Source organism: Budorcas taxicolor, chromosome 2, assembly GCF_023091745.1.
Source record: "Budorcas taxicolor isolate Tak-1 chromosome 2, Takin1.1, whole genome shotgun sequence".
Taxonomy (NCBI): Eukaryota; Metazoa; Chordata; class Mammalia; order Artiodactyla; family Bovidae; genus Budorcas; species Budorcas taxicolor.
In genome coordinates this window covers 69,936,271-69,950,352 of record NC_068911.1, presented here as the reverse complement: position 1 = coordinate 69,950,352, position 14,082 = coordinate 69,936,271, and the positions used below count along the sequence as shown (strand labels likewise).

At 53.0% G+C, this 14,082-nt stretch overlaps 1 protein-coding gene across 1 annotated transcript in view; it reads left to right on the top strand.

The window, feature by feature from the left end:
- Positions 1-1,103: 1,103 nt before the first annotated feature.
- GAD1 (glutamate decarboxylase 1) overlaps positions 1,104-14,082 on the top strand; it is a 35,912-nt gene continuing 22,933 nt past the window's right edge. Inside the window, exons 1-4 of the mRNA XM_052660065.1 lie at positions 1,104-1,209; positions 4,433-4,495; positions 10,777-10,935; positions 12,261-12,503. Coding sequence (XP_052516025.1) covers positions 1,128-1,209; positions 4,433-4,495; positions 10,777-10,935; positions 12,261-12,503 — 547 coding nt within the window. The 5' untranslated portion in view covers positions 1,104-1,127. The remainder of the gene's footprint in view (positions 1,210-4,432; positions 4,496-10,776; positions 10,936-12,260; positions 12,504-14,082) is intronic.

Here is a 14,082-nt window from a genome sequence, read left to right as displayed (position 1 = left end):
TCTCCCAGCTGCCTACGTTGCTGTGCGAGTGCGCGCGCGGGGCTAGGTCCTATGGAGAGTGTGGAGGCGGTGGCCTGCGGGCGCTATTCTGCAGGCTCTTGTATCTACCCAGCTTTGCCCGCACTCTCTCTGTTCCCTGGCCTTCGGAAGCCATCGCACCAATGCTGAGCGCGGAGCAGGGACGCCGCGCACCTATCCCTGTCTGCCGCCTCCCGCGCGCTGGGCGCAAGTTGGTTTCCCCGGTGATGTTCCCCTTGCCTCCCTCACCCTCCCCGGGTCTGTACAGCGAGAAATCCGGGATGGAGGGGAAATACAGAAACAAGGACGGAGCCCGGTTCTTGGCTTCGAAATGGCTTAAAGCGGGTGGGGCAAGAGGGAGACGAGCGAGGTTCCGACTCGCTGCTTTCTGGCTGTCTGGAGTACAAGGTGACTGTGTATCTTCCCCAGCCAAACCCGAGGGAGACCTTGAAAACACGAACCCCTTTTTCTCCTCTCACCTTGTCTCACCAAAGTCCCCGTTCCCCGGAGCAGTTAGCCTCCTTCTTTTCAGGGAATTAGCCAGACACAACAACGGGAACCAGACACCGAACCAGACGTGCCCGCCCTGTGCGCCCTCCTCCCGCTCACACCCCCCCCCCCCGCCCCTCCCGCCTGCCCGCCAGCCGGCTGCTGAGACCCAATAGGGCTTGTCACGGCTGGGCTGGAAAATCGCGCACTGAGTCTCCCTAGCCCTCCTAGCCCAGCCGCCCAAACCCGCGCGACCTGCACTGGCCTTGGGTTCCCCTAGTCTCAGCGCTGCGCTCCAGGTCGCGCCACCGCGCCGCCAGACTGGAGAGGAGCCCGGGGCTACGTTGCGAGCGCCCGAATCCCAGAGCTCGCGTGCACGTCTTCTCCCCTAGTCCCCAGCCTGGCGCTCCCCCAACCCTGCCCGCCAGCTGCCCTTCCTTTCGCCTCTCCCTAGCCCAGACTTCAGCGGCAGCGTCCGCGCCCCCAGCCCCTCAATCGCCTCCCGCGCGCCTGGACCCCGGAAGCCTTCCCCATACAGCTCTCGAATCTCTTTGCAGCCTTTTCTAGTGCCCGACCGGCCAAGGACCCCGGACAGCAGAGGCCTCGGGACGACCGAGCTGATGGCGTCTTCGACCCCTTCTTCGTCCGCAACCTCCTCGAACGCGGGAGTGGACCCCAATACTACCAACCTGCGCCCCACAAGTAGGTCCTGCTCCGGTTTCCTATCAAATGTAGGAAAGATGGGGGCGCTGGGACCTGAGGAGTCTGCGCTGGCGTAAAGGGAAGGGGGAGCGCGGAGATGATGGAGGCTAGAAAGCAATGGGGCCCTGACCCAGGTCCAACCAGAGGTCGTTAGACTGCCAGGGATGCTAGGTGATTCCAGGGCGCTAAGAGTGGGAACCACACAGGGTCGGAGCGGCGGCGATCTTTCGCTGCGGGTGAAGGACGCGCGGTGAGAGTGTTGTTTTTGTTGTGTTGTGTTGTGTGTGGTTTCTTTGCTAGGTGAGACGACCGGGGTCGGTGCACGGGGTGGTGTGACGAGCTGGGAGACTCATTGGGAATAGAGTTTTCTATCTCCACATTTCGTTGAGCCGAGATCTGACCCCTCCCACTCCGTCTTTCCCCCTGGAAGTCTACAATCAGCGGAAATTTCGACGTTAATTGCAGCTTTTAGAAAACTCGGGGTCCCTAATTGCTCCAAATTTGCTTCGAGCTATTGACGAGTGAGGGAGAAGCCAGTGGCGAAAAAGGAGCATAAAACGTTCTGAGATTAAGCCTCGACATTTAAGACAATTAATTACATTTCAAAGACAAAAAAAAAAGGTGCGCCGCATTCTGAGTGGCAAGAAGTGGGGAACACGGCGGAGCCCAGAAGGTTTGCCAGGGCAGAAGGAGAGAGCAGTCCTCTCTTTTTTCCGGGGCAGGAGACCTGTCAGCAGTGGACACCTCCCAAAGGGTGAAAGGGGGAACCAGATAAAAGGTGGCGGGAAGATTAATGTTTCCCCATCCCTAGCTCGGTGTGGCTCCTCAACCCATTTGTAGAATCTAGGCTTAATTCGGATTGATTTCCTACCTCTTTGTAGAGGTGGGAAGATGAAAAAATTGTTTTCCGTTTTCCACTTTAGATTGAAATGGTCTCCCTCCAAATCTATCAGCTCCAGAGAGTAAGGGCCCCAAAATTTCTGCATAAAAAGGGGGCTTAAGGGTGGTACTGTGATCGGAAAGAGGGCTCATTGCTTCGCTTTTATGGCACTTTCTATAAGCCTGAGAAAACATCAATTGTTCTCAACAAGGAAGGTTGGCAGGGGGCGGAGGAGGGAGTGGTCAGGTAAGCCCTTTATCCTACCCATAGGTGCTGCCCTTGGCTTCTTGGCAGGAGACCTCCTCTTAAATTTTTAGACTGCTTACCAGTTCCCTTTGCAGCGCCCATGCCCCACCCCCAGGGAAGCTACAATTACCCACACAATAAAGAAGGACTCAAGAGAGCCGCCAGTCTTGGCGGCTGGTGAGCTGCACACTGGCCACCAGAGCTGCTCGGAGGCCTTAGTGCCTTTGTCTGTTGCTGAGGCACAGACGGATTTCTTTTCCAGTTCTCTCCACATTTCCTGCCCCTTTTCTGCTGCCTTGGCAAGGGTGAGTATCCATAGTATTCATCCACCTTTGAGTCCTGCACCCCCATCATACCCCTCCTTCCCAGAGGCAGCCCCCAGTGGAGCCCATGTGCCCAAACCCAGGTCCAGACCCAGCAGAGGCACTGACCTGAGTTCGTTCATGGCCTGGAGGTCACGCCCGGAATTCGCCAAGGCAGAACCTGTGTTTGAGGATCTGAGAAGCACCTGTCTTGTTTCCTGCCCCAACAGCCCAGCTGCGGTGAGCATCCCAGGCTGCACTCACTCGCCTGGCTCTCTACCCACTCTCGCCTGCCCAGCTGGCTCCACTTCTCTGCTCCTCCAAGGTCTCCTAAGAAGTGGGTTTGCTTAATTCACACAATCTTACACAACCTCTTACTGCAGCGACCCCGCCTCTTTGCCCTAGACAACTCAGTCTTCCCTACATCAAAGGGGCTCTCTCACTTCCTCTTCCCATCTCACTCTCTCTTTCACTGTAATCCCCAACTCTAAAAGGCAGTTCAATGGGTCTGAACTCCAAGCCATAGCTGAGTGACCTTGGAAAACTCTCCTCACCTCTCTGAGCCTCACTGTTACTACTTGTAAAAATGAGTCTTAAGATTAACACTCCTCTTGCTTCATAGGGTTATGAGGATTAGGTGGGATGACGTTTAAAGTGAAAGCTCTGTAAGGTGGAAATAGCACTTTACCCGAAAGGTGTTGTAACTGGGGTTTAGCTTTCGCACTGATTTACTGTCTGATGCAGGAACTCCATCTGTGACACGCTGTCTCTCTGACATCGGGCTAGTTCCTCTCCCCGCTGAGGCTCTGTTGTGCCTCGGGTTTAATGGATGTCACTCTCCTTATCGCAGCCAACATTCGCGCCGGGGTGAAGGCACCGGCCAGGACGGGGTGGGGGATGGGAGGGACTAGAGACGCCTTGCTATGAGGAATCTGAGGAGAATTTCTCGCTAGGCCCAGCACACCAGGTCGCATGCGGGCTCCTCAGGCACCCCTGTACTCCTGGATGGAAGCTGAACCCTGAAGGCAGGATAGACACTGTGGAGTCAGAATACGGCAGCTCCTGAGTCCCCGATTTAGACCTCGAGAAAAAGTGTCTGATTCCCTTTACTTCTCGAGATGCCGGAGGGGAGGGCTAATGAGGGGCAGGTTAGGAAGAGGGGGCAGGGATGAAGACCCCAGGCGCACTATTGTCTTACTGACTCCCCCAGTCCCACTGAAGAGCAGCGAAGCGAGCCCGATCATCTAGTCAAATACTATTTTTCACCCAATTAATTCCTGAACTCTTCCGCGACCCCATTTCATGCCAGTTTATTTTAAGCTGCCACTCGGCTGGAGACCCGCCAAGAAATTATGAGACGCGTTGGTCCCAGATGTCTCTTGTGTTCCCTTTCCTAGCTGCTGTGGTCGCCCTTCGGGCAGAGACCAAGGGACAGGGCCTGCGGGTGGGTGCTGCGCAACTGAGGAGCCAGCCCTGTCCCACTCCGCGACCCTTCGGCGGCTACTCTACTTGAACGGCTGGGGTCGCTTGGAGGCCCAGCAGAGCGCGGGGCGCGCGGCCTCTCAGAGACACTGTTCCCTATCTGAACTAGAATCGGAAAGGGACTGTGGTGGGTTCTCTGAGGGCACGAGTCCCTCTGTCAGCCCAAAGGTCAGACTCTTAGCTCGTTGGGGAAAGAGCTGTTCAATGAGGCTCACTGGCTAAGACCTGCCCCTACCCTCCCCAGAACACCTTTGCCTTCAACCGGGTCCCGGACTGTCCGAGCCTCACTGAACGCGCGTCTCTTGCTTTCTAGCGTATGACACCTGGTGCGGCGTGGCCCATGGATGCACCAGAAAACTGGGGCTGAAGATCTGCGGTGAGTGAAAGGGCCCGCTGGGCCCCAAAGGGCTTCGAGGCGAGCTGGTTTGGCGGGTTTGGGAGAGTGGGATGTAAGCGGAAGGGAATCCTGGCTTCTGCATGTTTTCGGAAGTGTCTACAGCCCCGACGCCGGGCGGAGACGCTTCTCTGTGGGTCTTGACCTTACTCTGCCCTCTCCTGACCTGTTCCCAAGGGATCTTTTCCGATAGGGTCCAGGGTTCAGGGCTCCCCTGGCTGGGGACGAGCACAGCGCCCCAGTACCTCAGCCTCGCTCTTCGTGCCCCGCGCTGGGGCAGTTCTGACCGGAGCGCTCGGCCTGTGTGTCGCGAAGGTGGAGTAAAAGGTCTGGCTTTCCTGGAGAGCAGGCCCAAGGCGAGATACACGGCCAGGACGGTGGCTAACGCGTCGCACCTCTTCCCCCTCCACCACTGCGGGTTGAAAGTGGGCTTCTCGGCTGGACATTTTTGCCCCGAGATGTCAAAACGCATTCAGTTAACGTTCTTTGAGGCCTTGGAGGCCAAAAGAAAGGATTGCCTGCAGCCCTAGGTGGCCTGCCTGGAGGAGGTGCGGACAGTGCAAGCTAGAGGTTTTGCGGAGCTTGCCCTTGAAGGGAGAGGCGGGAAGGGAAAGGGGGCCAAGGGGGCGTGGGGCCGCAAGAGGGAAAGAGGGGGTGTCGGGCACGATTCGTCAGAGAAGAAGGAACAATAGATCTGGGAGCTGGAGGGGAGGAAAGAACAGCTCTCCAGAGACGTGAGGATCTGAAATGAAAACGCCCAAGGGGGTGTGATTTTTTTTTTTTTTTTAAGGAAAAAAAGATTTGTTCGAAGGGACACAGCTGAGTGGCTCCGGCTGAATAATGAGGACTTGCTTTCCTTGATACATTTCACCGTCTAAAATCTCTAGCCTTATCGGGCCCAGAAAATACGGACGTCCCCGGGCAGGGGCTGGACAGGCGGGGGAAGATTAACGAGGGGCTTATTAAAAGGCAGTCCCTCAGCTGCTGCGCTCGGGAGATAGCGGCGGCGCAGGCGTGGGCGCGCGCCCCCACCCAACCCCGCGAGCAGGCCGGCGAGCCCGTGGCCTCTGGGACAGATCTTCCCGGGGCCCTGCATCCCGGGGCCCCAGGGCGGCGGCAGTTGGTGACCTGAGACAGAAGACTTATTTAGCAGTTTCTGGGCGAAACCCACTCTCCCCTGCCTGACCGCGCGGCGCCCTCCCTGCGATTCTGGGGCTTCGTCCCCTTGATCCGAGGAGCAGCAATTACGGCGAGGAGGGGTTGCTCAACTCCAAGACCTAGGCGTTCTGCGGGGAAAGCCCAGCCTTGGCTTTGGCCCTCTCCCCTGCACGCGAGTCCCGGGCCGCGTCCCCGCGCAGGGGCAGCAGGCGGCGGCCGAGCTTTGTTCTATAAATAACCCCCTCCCCCCGCCGCCATTCCCGACTTAATAGCCCGTTTCGCGCCAGGTCCCTTCGGCGGCCGCGGCGCTTGGCTTCGTCAGCCGTCATTGTCATGCAGCTGGGCAAGCAGAACTGAGCGGGCCCTGGGCGCCTGCCACGGTCGAGGGCGGGGTGCGGGCGGCTGGGGCCGAGGGCTGCTTTCCCCGCGGTGCAAGCTTTGCCTGGAGGGCGGCCCTCGACCATCCCGGTCCTGGCTTCCTGGCCTTGGTCCCGGGCGGTGCCCCCTGTTGCCCCGACTGTAACAGGGGAGTCTGGGAGAAAAAAAATCTAAACGCCGCTTCGAGAGACACACTCGAAGTGCCCCGAAAGGGTAGAGGGGCAGGAGCATCCCTGGATCCGGGATTAGGTGTCCCGGAACTGGGGTCCGCGAACTGGGGAGTAGAGGCTTGCATTAACTTCCCCGGAAGAGGAGCTCTGGCGGAATTTGGGGGCTACCATCCTTCGGGAGTTTCTTCTGTTTTTACTCTCCTCCCCAACACTAATTTCAAGAAAGTTACAACCCCTGTAACGGGAGAGGGCTGGCAGTTTGCCCACGGGAAACTGGCTTCTGCTAGTATGCAAGCTCTGGGGGCCACAGGCTAGAAGGCTTTCCAATACGTTCGATTCCGAAAGGAAACACCGAGAGGATTTGTTTTTCCGTACTTTGAGCCAGCTTGAGCTTTCCGTTTTAGTCTAGTTCCCGGAGGCAAAGTGCAGTCTTTGGTTTTGACGTCCATCTACAGCCGGTCCCCTCCTCCACACAGAGACCCAGCCCGCTTTCATCCCAGGCCTTCGTGGGCTTGAAAGATGCCCTCTTGGCCTGACCCTATCCAGGTTGGTTTGACCTTTCACCTTAAGATGGTTGAGGGGACTAATGGTCATCTTCTCATTTCCAAATCCATTGCCCTGGGTAACCCCCATTAAACGTTTCAGTGCCTTGCCAAGATTCAACCTCTTCCACTCTCCTATCCCCTCTCCTAGATCCCCATCCCCAACCAGAAAAACAAAGCTGCTGGGAAGGCCCCTGGTCTCACCGGTGGGACCCTTAGTTCTGGAGGCAGAATCACCTGGGAGAGCAGTCAGCCGGGAGAAACCCCAGGACTTGCCAAGAGGTGGAGAGCAGGGTGGTTTACAGGCATGATGGTGTGACCCAAATAGAAGGAGATATAGGGAGCCCTGAGTTCCGGTTCTGTGCTCTGCTGACTTACTGGTGAGTCCTTGGGCCTCAACCACTTCTTTATGCAGAGCTCCAAAACTGGCTCCCAGTTACAGCCCCTAAGCTGTTTTATTTAGCCCCATGCAGTGTGTTTACATGTATGTCTTACTTTGTGTCAGTCACCAGCTTTTAAACATAGATTTCAAATTCTCTATACTTACAGTTTCTTGAAACAAAAATAAAAGTGTTTGAAGTGGGGGGAGAGATCTGGCAGGGTACTCATATCCCAGAAAAATCAGGAAAAGAGCCCCTTCCTCTAGGGAGATGCAATTCCACGCTATAGCTTGATGGGTGACAGCATGGGCTTGGGCTTCAGGCCTCACTTGCTTCCTTGGCCAGGTGAGCCTTATGCCAGGCTCAGTTCAAAGCCCGCTTGGAAATAACCAGCTTGAACCCAGTGCTCTCTAATTCCTCACACTTCCCCCAACTCATGGGGCTGATTCAGCCTTTGAGTTTGGGGTCAGCTGTGAGGAACCAGGAGCAGAGCCCAGAGAGGCCCCACTGAGGTAAGTGGAAGAGAGCCGAAGCTGCAGTCAGCTTTGATCAGGTTGTAGCGCCTCGTTGCCTCCTGAGATTGTTAAGTGACCAGTTGTTCACAGGCTTAAAGTGAGTGAAAATCACTCAGTTGTGTCTGACTCTTTGTGACCCCATGGACTATACAGTCCATGGAATTCTCCAGGCCACAATACTGGAGTGGGTATTCCCTTCTCCAGGGATCTTCCCAACCCAGGGATCAAACCCAGGTCTCCTGCATTGCAGGCAGATTCTTTACCTACAGTCTGAGCCACCAGGGAAACCAGGTCTCAGGGGCCTCTGCTTCTAAGACCACTTGCTAGCCAGGGAGGTTGTCAAAACACTAACCTCAGTGTCCTTGAGGACATTGTCCACCACCTCATCGTCCTTGGAGAAGCATACAGTTCCTTCCAGAACCTCTCAGAGCCCAGAGAGGCTGGGGCTATTGACCGTTTTTTGAGGCTCCCAATATTTTAGAAAACATATACATTCCCAAAGAAGTGTTATTCTGAAAATCATATCCATTAAATGTTTACATTAGCAAACTAATGGCTTTTATCATGGATTATAATGTAGTATTGGATCAGATGATAAAGAATCCACCTGCAATGCAGGAGTGAAAGTGAAGTGAAGTCACTCAGTCCTGTCCAACTCTTTGTGACCCCATGGACTGTAGCCTACCAGGCTGCTCAGTCCATGGGATTTTGCAGACAAGGATACTGGAGCGGTTTGCCATTTCCTTCTCCAGGGGATCTTCCCGACCCAGGGATCGAACCCAGGTGTCCCGCATTGCAGGCAGATGCTTTATCGTCTGAGCTACAGACCTGGGTTCAATCCATGAGTTGGGAGGATCCCTTGGAGAAGGGAATGGCTACCCACTTCAGTATTCTGGCCTGGAGCATTCCATGGACAGAGGAGCCTGGCAGGCTACAATCCATGGGGTCACAAAGAGCTGGACACGACTGAGTGACTTTCACCTTCATAATGTAGTATAAGTTGTGCTATGCATAAGATAATTACAAGAGGTATAGTGAAGTGAAGTCGCTCAGTCGTGTCCGACTCTTTGCGACCCTGTGGACTGTAGCCCACCTGGCTCCTCCGCCCATGGGATTCTCCAGGCAAGAATACTGGAGTCAGTTGCCATTTCCTGCTCCAGGAGATCTTCCCAACCCAGGGATGGAACCCAGGTCTCCCGCATTTCAGGCAGACACTTTGAGCCACCACTCCAGGAAGTGTGGTTCAGGAATGGGATGCAGGTTTAAAGTTGCGTTGTAATTGTCATCTCCCATTCCTATTAGGATGCCTCTGGGAATGCCTGTGTCAAGAACTCTCAGAGAGAACACCCAAAGCCCCAGTGCAGGTCCTCGTCCTTTCCCAGAGGAAAGGAGATGCTCAGGGGTTTCAAGGCAGAGACTTTTCCAGGGAGTGAGTCAGAGCCAGTCAGAAGTCAGAGTCCTGGAGAGCGGGAGTTCAGCAAGGCAGGACCTTATCCCCATTAGGGCACATGGACATGGTCTTTCCAGCCTGAGAGACTCCACAGCTGCCAGTTCTGGGCGTAGGGGAGCAGTCTTACCCAGGAGCCAGGTGATCCTGCACCCCTCTGGTAAATGAACGAGGGCTTCTGGTTTTGGACTCTAAGGGTTCGAAGGAGGAATTCAGAAAGTAGGAGAAGAGGTGAGGGAGAAGATGCAACCCCCATCTTCACATCTAAGTGTGGAGCTCTATTATAGGGTATCCCCATCCTTCTGACATCCTTTAGAGCTTTAGTGATACATTTAAAAAGTGCTGGGAACAGTGGAAGGCCTGGTGCCTCTGCCTTTTAATTCTTCCCTCTAAAAATAGACCCTGCTCCTGCATGTGGGAGGATTCTAATCACCCCGGCCTTCCCCCTGCATCCCTCCTTCCTCCACTCCTCACCACTGAATTGCAGTCCTGGGGAAGTAAAGCTGAATTTCCCAGAATAACCTGCCTCTCTTCCAACCTCTTGGAACTTTACTCCAAGCCTGCCATGTGACATTTGTGACTTCCCGAGGATCTTGGAATCTACAAATACAGCTTTGGGGTCACCAAGAAACTTAAAACTTTCTTCCTCTTTTCAGGGTGTTGTATTTCTGACTAAGATTGAGACTGAGTTGGAGGAGATGAGGGAAGGAACAGAAGCAGGGATGGGTGGAGGTACTGAGGGAAGAAATAGTGCTCTTGGCTGGCAGAGTCTCCAGCCCTTCCAGCTCAGCCTGCTTCTAGGTTTGCCGCTGGTCATGTTTGCACTGCTCTCCTCGAGCAGGAGAGATTTCCACCCCTTCTGAGGGGCAGAGGGGAGGGCTTTGACTCCCACCCTGGACGCGGAGTTCATCTCCATGGAGTTCTTCTCAATTTATTACATTGTTGGTCACCAGCTGCCAAACTGTAAACTCCTGGAGAAGAGGGGATCTCTCTCATTTATCTTTATTTGTCCACTATCCTAAATGCTTAGCTTAAGTCCTTTTCCACAGTAGGTGCTCAATAAGTATTTATAGAATTAAATGTCACCACACATAAAATTTTAGACTTTCTTGTCTCTTTCTCCAATACCTTTATTTAAGAGGGGGAGGGAACAGGGAAAGCTGTACTTTAGGTTTGAGTCCGAAAAATTAAACTTACATTCAGCCCTGGTAGCGTTTACCTGGTATACCCAAGGAAAGCATCTTCCCCAGTGCTCAGTGCTGGTCCTCACCTCCTTCTCCTTCTGGCTGCACAGCCCGTAAACCCAGTACTGGCAGCATCCTCTCTCTTTGCATCCCTTCCCTTAAAACCCCATCCTGGGGCTGGTTACTGGAGTGGAAGCTGTCCAATTGACTTAATTCTGCATTCACTGTCATGTTCAGAGAGGAGAATGGGCTTCACTTACTATTTTTCTCTCTTGCATGACTGGGTCTGTACCACTGATGACACTTGACACTGCCCCCTCCCCGCCTGAAGGCGAGCAGTGCCAGAGCCCTTACACTGAAAACACAGACACGTGGCTTCTTCTCAGGGGATGCGAGGATCCTGCTTGGAGAGTCAACCTGGGCCGGCAGCTAATCCTGTGAGGCCGGGAGTTTGCTGCCCCTCCTCTGACCCAGCTTCTTGTGCTACAGGCTTCTTGCAGAGGACCAACAGCCTGGAAGAGAAGAGCAGGCTTGTGAGCGCCTTCAAGGAGAGGCAGTCCTCCAAGAACCTGCTTTCCTGTGAAAACAGTGACAAGGATGGCCGCTTCCGACGCACGGAGACAGACTTCTCCAACCTGTTCGCCCGAGGTACTCCCCACCCCCACCCCAGCCCCAGTGCTAGCCAGTAGGCTCCTTATTGGAGTTTCTTTACTTTCTCCTGAAATGTTGCTGATCTTACCAAAAGAAGTTATTATTCCCTCTGAAGCGTCATGAAACTGCTTTCCCAACGTCTGATTAGAATATTCTCCCTCCTTCCATACTGTCCAGGTCGCCATCCTTTGAAAGCTGGATGAGGATAATCAGTAAAACAATCAACTCTAAAGATACTTGCAGGGATAAATAATAGATTCATAGACTCTGAAAATCCAGAACAAGCTTACATATAAGAAAATTCAGTGATTCTCTTATTAGCATTTATGCTCCAAGGTGGTGGCTACCACCACAAAAAAATCGCCCTGTGGAAAGCTGTGTAACTGGGCCTCATGACCAAATTGCTGTCCTAAAGCTCATTTTTCTTTTGAAGATCTTTCAGTCACTATTGCTTCCCCTACTACAGTCTCAGCAGGTGCTTTCCCAGTCTTTCCCGATGAGCTCAGAGGTAAACGCATCACCACCTCCTTCCATGAGCTCCCCACAAGCCATGGAGGCCAAACTGGAACAGTAAACAAGACTCACAAAATATGAGAGGGATAATCTGAAGAATAAACAAAGAACATCATTACAGCCAGCCTGTTCTTGAGCTGTGACTGACAGCTTCCGCTTTTCTCTATGGCTGCCTTGCCTGTCTGACTCTGCCTAACAAAAGTTGGAACACAGGGTCACGTCCTGGCATCCCAAAAGCCGAGCTGCAAAGGATAAGGTCAAGAGACAGGCAGGAGTTCCCTCTCCCACCCTCCTAAGCCTCATCTTCCAATTCGAGTTTTCAGTCTAAGGACACAAAGAACCACCGTCTTCAGGGAGTCCTCAGCCTCTACCCACAGAGGCCTCACCTTCCACCAGCAATAGATCATGCACATCATAATAACACCAAACCGAAAGCCCAGTGTCTGAGCCAGATGTCCAGAGGCATGCCTGGTACTCGGGCAGCAAGACAGAAGCCCTGTACATTACACGCCTGACAGGTGCCCAGATGAATAACAGCGGCATTGAGCAGTGGTAGGCTGCTCGCGGCTTCTCAAAGCTTTCTACTTATGAGCATCTTAACTGTCAGAAAGTCTGTGAACTCCCAGGGAGTCTAAGCAACACTTCCGTGTATATGATTATGTACATTTTTCTGCAAAGATGGGACAACAGATAATGCACATATGTATCCTGGGAGGAAATTAGGCCTATAAAGATACCATGGGATTTCTAAGCTGAGGGAATCCAGATAGGAGACAGGTGATAACCACACACTGACTTTCCCCCCTCAGATCTGCTTCCGGCTAAGAACGGGGAGGAGCAAACTGTGCAGTTCCTGTTGGAGGTGGTGGACATACTCCTCAACTATGTCCGGAAGACGTTCGATCGCTCCACCAAAGTGCTGGACTTCCACCACCCCCACCAGCTGCTGGAAGGCATGGAGGGCTTCAACTTGGAACTCTCTGACCACCCCGAGTCCCTGGAGCAGATCCTGGTTGACTGCAGAGACACCCTGAAATATGGGGTCCGCACAGGTAATGTTGAGGGCCAAGTGGACCTGCAGAGGCACCTTTGCCCTTCAGCAGACCTTTTCCATTGGTCAGGATGTCAAAGTCATGTTGAAAGAGAAACACAGACCCTGGTGAAGGAAGCAGCAAAGTACTCCCTGACCACAGAACCTCCAGAGGCACCGGCAGTTGGTGGAAGGCCCAACACTGGCCTTATTATTATTTATTGTTGCAAAAATAGACTTAAAGGATACAGATGCATGGTGCTGTGTCAAGTTCTATGTAGAGTTTCATTGCTGATTTTAGGTTATTCACAACCTAGAGAGAGCAGAATGGTCCATCCCTCACTTCTTTTCTCTCTTCCATTTTCATCCCTGCCTCATTTCTGATGAATCCTATGCTTGCCTGTCCCTGAAACTGGGGAGAATTGGGCCCACTTCCTTTTCTTTCTATACTAGTTTCCTATGGCTGCTACAAACTGGGTAACTTAAGACAACAGAAATTTATATTCTCTCACAGTTCCGAAGGCTAGAAGTTCAGGATCCAGGTGTCTGCAGGGCCATGCTGTCCCTGAAGACTCTTGAGTGGGATCATCCTTACCTCTTCCAGCATCTAGTTGCTGTGGGAATTCCCTGGGATCCCTTATCTTGCAGATGTATCACTCAATCTTTGCTTTCACCTTCACATGACATTTTTCACGTGTGTGTGTCCAGATTTCTCTCTTTGGATTATTGGCTGCCCCAATCCAGTGTGGCCCCATCTTAACTTGTGTACATCCACAAAGACCCTATTTCCAAATGAAATCATAGGAATCAGGGCTTAACACTTGAACGTGTGTTTTACGGGACATGGTTGAACCCACTGCACCTTCTATTTTCCAGGCCCCATGGTCACACACTTATACACTCTTCTCATTCTGTTCCATCCTGTGGAGTTTAGAGGTTCTGAGGCACCAAATACTGTCTCCAGTGGGGAGCCCTGGAGGGGTAATACCCTCTTTCCTCCTTTCTGTGTTATAGGAGCTCTCTCTACTTGGTAATCCTGGCCAAAGTGCCTCAAGTTCAAAGACTTTGGGGATCTCTGTCTGGCTGTTCCTAAGCCTAGGGATCAAGCAGTGGTTTCTTCTTCCTACCGTCTTTCCCCGCTGCATCCTGGCTTTCCTGAGCTCTTGGGCAAACAGATGGACGGGAATTGGCAGTCCTTGGCACAGTTGTCACCACAGGGAAGCCCCCAGAGCCATGACTGGTAGTGTCTTGTGCTGTCTCTCTCTCTCTTTCTCTCGCTCTCCTTTATTATCTTGCTCACTCTTCCTAGTCGTTTGAAGATATGACTGGAGAGGGTGTGGTACTAGAGCTGAGTAAGACTACTGGATGTTAGAAACAAGGGTTATGATGAAATAACGAGGCTTGCCAAAGAATCCCAAAAGCTTTTGAAGTCTGCCAACACCACTGGTATAAGGGTAGCTTCCTTGAATAACTGAAAGATGGCCAAGACTCAATTATAGTCTGCGTCTGATTTTTAAAGAAAAGTGTGCTCGTCAGTCCAGTTATATCTCACCTTGGTCTGATGGCTAATCTGTTCCTGGATATTGTTTCACTTTTGTCTG